The sequence below is a fragment of the Berghia stephanieae genome, chromosome 4, assembly GCF_034508935.2.
Source record: "Berghia stephanieae isolate SIO BIC M18660-M18661 chromosome 4, UCSD_Bste_1.3, whole genome shotgun sequence".
Classification (NCBI taxonomy): domain Eukaryota; kingdom Metazoa; phylum Mollusca; class Gastropoda; order Nudibranchia; family Aeolidiidae; genus Berghia; species Berghia stephanieae.
In genome coordinates, this window is record NC_088363.1 from 73,500,843 (window position 1) to 73,506,517 (window position 5,675).

General features: G+C 35.1%; 1 protein-coding gene across 2 annotated transcripts in view; it reads left to right on the forward strand.

Moving 5' to 3' along the window:
* The first annotated feature begins 409 nt into the window (after window positions 1-409).
* Window positions 410-5,675, forward strand: part of LOC144971210 (high affinity cGMP-specific 3',5'-cyclic phosphodiesterase 9A-like) — a 215,675-nt gene continuing 210,409 nt past the window's right edge. Inside the window, exon 1 of one of the 2 annotated variants that reach the window (XM_078911715.1) lies at window positions 410-979. In XM_078911715.1, coding sequence (XP_078767841.1) covers window positions 892-979 — 88 coding nt within the window. In that variant the 5' untranslated portion in view covers window positions 410-891. The remainder of the gene's footprint in view (window positions 980-5,675) is intronic. The other variant, XM_078911716.1, reaches the window with a different exon arrangement.

A 5,675-nucleotide genomic window follows, 5' to 3' on the forward strand; every position in this document is an offset into this window, starting at 1 on the left:
ATCTATATATATATATATATATTATATATATATATTTATTATATTATATATATATATATTATTTTAGTTACATTTTTTTATTTTTTTTTGCTATTTAAGAAATGATATTATTTCCCCCTCAACGTCAAAAACAAGCCTAAACCACAAACTTCCTAATTAGTGGCTGTATAATCAATTTGCAGCCTCCTGTTCATCCCGACATAATACCGTTTTGAGGCATTGGGTTAGAATTGGTGTTGAATAACGCCAGATGCCAAATGCCAAAGACATAATTATTGGAAACGTTGCAAATGAATGCGTTTCTATCGTGATCATATAATCAAGCGTAATGCACACTTCTCTTCAAAATATCAAATTGATTTTCAAATTAATTTCATCTTTTTTCTTTTTTTTTTTTTTTTTTTTTCAGAGATTTGGTAACAAGAGACATCTAAAAGCCCGGATCGTGAATTATTTTTGATATTTCAACACAGGTTACAAAAAAGGAAAGCCACACAATATCGGTTCGTCTTAACGAAAAAGGATGTTATTCATCAATGGATAGTGTTCATTCTGTGCCTTAATGTATGAACATTCATTGTTTGTCGAGGATTAATTAAGGTGTTAGTGATGCCATCCCCGAACCAGTGTTTACATCTCGTGAAGACCTGGACTATCTAAATTTAAATAAAGTATTCTAAATCTGCCTAGATACAGGTTTATAAATCTAATTGTGATAATTTGTTGTTTTTTTTCCCATTTCTGTTTCCGGTTTTTCCGAAGAAATCTCATATTACGCATGCGCATGTATCTCCTTCTTTCGTTGGATTACTTTCATCATCATTATCATCATCACTATCATCTCTGCTGTAATTATCATCGGTGAGAGGACATCTTGACCCCTTGTCCGCCATGACGGCAAAGGTCATATATTTCAGCGTCAACGGCAGGGAGGAGGCGGCAGAAATTCGAAGTGATGATGACGCCGACGATGTTAGAGGTAAGTTGACATGACGAGATCATGACTGCTGTCCGAATTAAAATCATATATAACCCATCGCCTCATATTGGTATGAACCAGATGCAAAAATTGAATTATAATCTGTATAATAACATCTTAGAGTCAAGGTTTTTAAGAAACTACAGTCATTCTATTTGAACCAATTAACCGTCGTACTCTGGAAACAAAAATATAATATAAATAATGTATTGAGTACAATTTATAGAAAAAAAAAAGAAAAGAAAAAAATATCCCTTTATTTGTCCCAATGGGGAAATTTGTCTTTAGGGTCTATTCCAAGGGAAGACATGAATAACCCAGGCGTCAGCGGCAGTGAAGCGCCGCAAAGTGAGCTAGGGTGATGTGACTTGCTCAAGCCCACACAGCGCGGCAGGTGATCGAACTCGGTAACTTTTGGGTATGTACCGCTGAGCCACGCTGCCCATTTATTAATGTATTTATTGACCATTTAGCTGCCGAAATGAAAGGTTTGAGAGTATTTTGCCAAGATAACCTTCTTTCAAATCTGTCGATATTCGAAGGACACGTTTTTGGAATAAATTTTTAAATACATGTTTGTCCAAAGTACGGCAGCTAACGATTCGCATTGAGCTTCAGTTTCATGAACCAGATTCATAATTCAATTGTCAGTATATTGTTCACCTCGACAAAATGCGAACGGATTGAGGCGATGAGTTACATATGAGTATATGACTTTCAAAACTTAGTAAGTCCCATTTTCGTCATTGAAAGAAAACGCAATTTTGTGTTATTTCTTTATTGACTTAAAGAGGAAAATACGTGACTTGTGCCTCATAAAACAATACACTGAGTGTTTTGTAATTCCAAATTGTCTCTGGTGATTTTATGGAGTCCAAACGATAGCTTGAGATTGCAACTCGTTGTTTATCAGGATGTGACTTAGGACATTTTGAAAGTCAGCTACTCATATTTCATGTAATATTGTATAGATCAGCAATTTAAGTCATTTAAAGCAACCTTTCGTCGATGTCCTGGGTTGCTATAACACCTTTGATCACTATGAAGTAAACACGGAGTCCTAAGAAAATTATGTGTCACCCAGTGTATCAAATTGGTTTTATGCCGCAGTGGATGCCAATATGTGAATTTAAAGTTAACGTGGTCAGATATATGACATTCTCGTTTTATCCATTAATAAATATATACTCGATACAACTCATTAACTTAACATTCGTTTCGTATTATATGAAAAAGTATTGCAATATTCAACGTCAGTATATGTGTCAGTGCATGACATTATCAGTCGGAAGGTGAAAATTTTGGATTTGCATTTTTTTTTTCATTTTATGAAACAACATGCTCCCCAGAGCATTTTAATCATTAATTGAAATAAATCGGGTGATTTGTCAAGAAGTTATGGTTAGATGTGTGGGAAAGATATCCAGCAACTTTTCTCAAATTTCATTCTTTTTCAACTTGACTAGCTGTAAACAATATTTAGAAGTGAAATTAAGCTTCGATATTTCTTGCAATATATACAAAATGATTTAATCATTTATGACAAGAACTAATTTTTGATAATAATTGACTATCTAACTAAATTTGGCAATAGCTTAGTTCAAACCTTTTCACCATCCGACTGATTATGTTATTCACTGTAACATATCACTCCGACATAATAATGTTTTGAGACTATGAGTCACATATTTCTTCAATCAATCGAGTGCCAGGTCTGTTGAAGACATCAGCGATCTCCAATATTGTCTGTCATCAGCCCTTTTCAAGAAGTCCTCATCTCTCATCAGCCCAACTGTCATCCGTCTATTGAGACTTACATATTATAAAATGTCATTTTTTTTTTTTTGGCTCTTCCTCTACGTATTCTTTCCTTCTATCTTTCTATATTTTTAGCCATTTTATCATTTTATTGCTATTTTTCGGCTGTTATGTTTCAGTGACTATCTGGTATGTGTATGCATTTGTTTATGTTTGACCATGTTGTATCCTGCCTACCACACCAAGACACATAAACCATGCATTCCAGCTCGGTTATCTATCCACATATCAATTTTTTTCTTGTGTTTTTAACATGTAGATAGGGAAACGTTTACTTCAAAATATAGCGATTGTAGCTCGTCGGTGACTCAGCGTTACGTGTCCAGCTCGTCTTGACACAAATGTCAAGCAATGCTATGCGTGATCAGTGGTCAGATAGGTGACAGTGACGTGGAATATTCTGGCACCGACGTTGTGTCCGTAGGGTAAGGCACCAAGTCGTGACAAACGGTCATTTTCGTAACATTCCATAAAAAAAAAACATTGCGATGTTACGTTGTTTTTGTTTTTTTTGTTTTGTTTTTTGTTTTAATTGTTGGAGGATTTCGTTTTCACCAGTTGCTCTGAAATAAATAATGATAACCAATTCCAAATCTTAGCATCTGCCACCAAATGTCAGAAGTAGAAAGAGATTTTATTTTAAAGTGTGGAAAAATTGTTGACAAAGTTGACATTTTTGGTCACAATATTGATTTGATCCATCAAATGAACCATAACTCTCTTTTCCTAATCAAGTCGTTGAATTTGACGCTATATTTATAATTTAAACATTAAATCGGATCTTCATCGTCAAAGGGCATGCTGACATAATGCCGGATTGAGACGTCCTGTCCCATTGGGAGAGAGAATGACGGGGAGGGGGGGGGGGGGGGGGGGGGTCTTGTAATCTGCCATAAATTGCGATTTTATCTGAAGTTGAACTTGGGTGTAATTGATGTCATAAGGGTAAACCTCCATAATAATACACTTTATAATATGATTTTCCTTATTTTTCTTCCCTCTTCACTCTAATCGTCAACAATATTTTCTTCTCTAGAAACATCATCATCATCATCACCATCATCATCATTATCATCATCATCATTATCGTCATCATCATCATCATCATCATCATCATCATCATCATCATCATCATCATCATCATCATCATCATCATCATCACCATTGCCAATACAACTAGCATCGCCACTACCAATATCATCGTCACCACAACCACTACAACCACCACAACCACCTCTACCACCACTGCCATCAATCTATCATCCATCATCATCATCATCACCATCACATCTACAACATCATCATCTTCTCTCCCTCATTCTTTCTTCTTCTTCTTATCATCATCATCATCATCATCATCATCATCATCATCATCATCATCATCATCATCATCATCATCATCATCATCATCGTCAACAGCATCTTATTAGTGGTCCATTTCACCATGACTGCGAGCAGCAACAGCAGCAGGAGCAGTAATAATAACAACCCATACGACTAACCATTTAACTACCTTACTCTGGAAAGACACGTATTTAAAAGTTGGCCAGAAAACTCGTCCTTGAAATATATATCGATTTAAATGACCCTCATCTTGGCAAAAACTCTCAAACCTGGGGCTTCGCGAGGTCCTAGGTTTGAGAGTTTTTTGCCACGATGAGGGTCATTTAAATCGATATATATATTTGAATAACGAATTTTCTGGCCAAATTTTTACATACGCTTCTTTCCAGAATATAGCAGTTAACATTTAATGCCAAGCGACTCTCATTTATTGCCCTATTAAAATTTGCTGCATGGCTGGCTAATTTGACGTCATTTTGATGACACGGCAATCTCCGGCGATGTTTTTATCGCACGCTAAGCCACCGTTCCTTGTAATGCCATGCTCTTGACTAAACACATTCTGTTCATTTTGACCAGAATTTTTAAAAATTTCAAATGTTCATCGATTAAACTACTGTAATTCGCTAATAACGTTCAAACCTGTCACGTTGTTCAAGTTTTAGGGTTTTAGAATTTTCGGCAAGTTGAAGGTCATTTCAATCGATTGATATTTAAAGTAAATCTTTTCTTGTATGTAAATTCTTCCACTGGGCCACAGTTCGAATTGGATGTCTAGCTATTTCAAAAGGTTTCAATACAATTTTAATTTTGTCTCCATTGTAACGCAATTATATGCAGCTCTACTCAACATAATATCAATCGTACATCCAACCAACCCCCCATGACGATTGCTTAAGTTATAGGATGGATTAGGGGATGAGGAGGATAAGAGGAGAGGACGATGGTATTTTAGAAGTTTTACTGATGGTTCGGAATTTTACCTTTTTTACAGTTACAAAATTGTATTACGGAATTTTAGATTTTTTTTTTTTTACAATTCAAGATTCTTATCACGGACTTTTTATCCTTCTACATCTTTGCATCTCAAGGAAATTGTATAACGGTATTTAAAAAAACAACAACTTTTTTACAGTTCAGGTTGTGGTATTCATTCTTTTCAATAAATAATATTTATATCATCAAAGTTTTTTTTGATTTCTTTTAGATCATAAATCCAATTTTCTGAAACCAGTTCATCCTGACATATCACCAGGTTGTGTCACCAGCCTCATATTTGTTCACTTGTCTCGGAGAGATAAACTAGTTTGCGTTCTTTCCATTTTCATATTCCCACTTAACCTAGTGTAACGAAATAAAGTTGTTTATCAAGATTTATTCGTTGTTAGTTTATGCTTGTATTCGCTGGAGCGTCTGAAAGACTCTTGTTGTTTGTTGAAATTGGATGAGGTAATAAAAGATGTTTAAGTGTTTAGGAATTTATCAGTTTCTCAATAAATGTGACCCATCGTTTTCAACAGGTATCAGTGCTCTG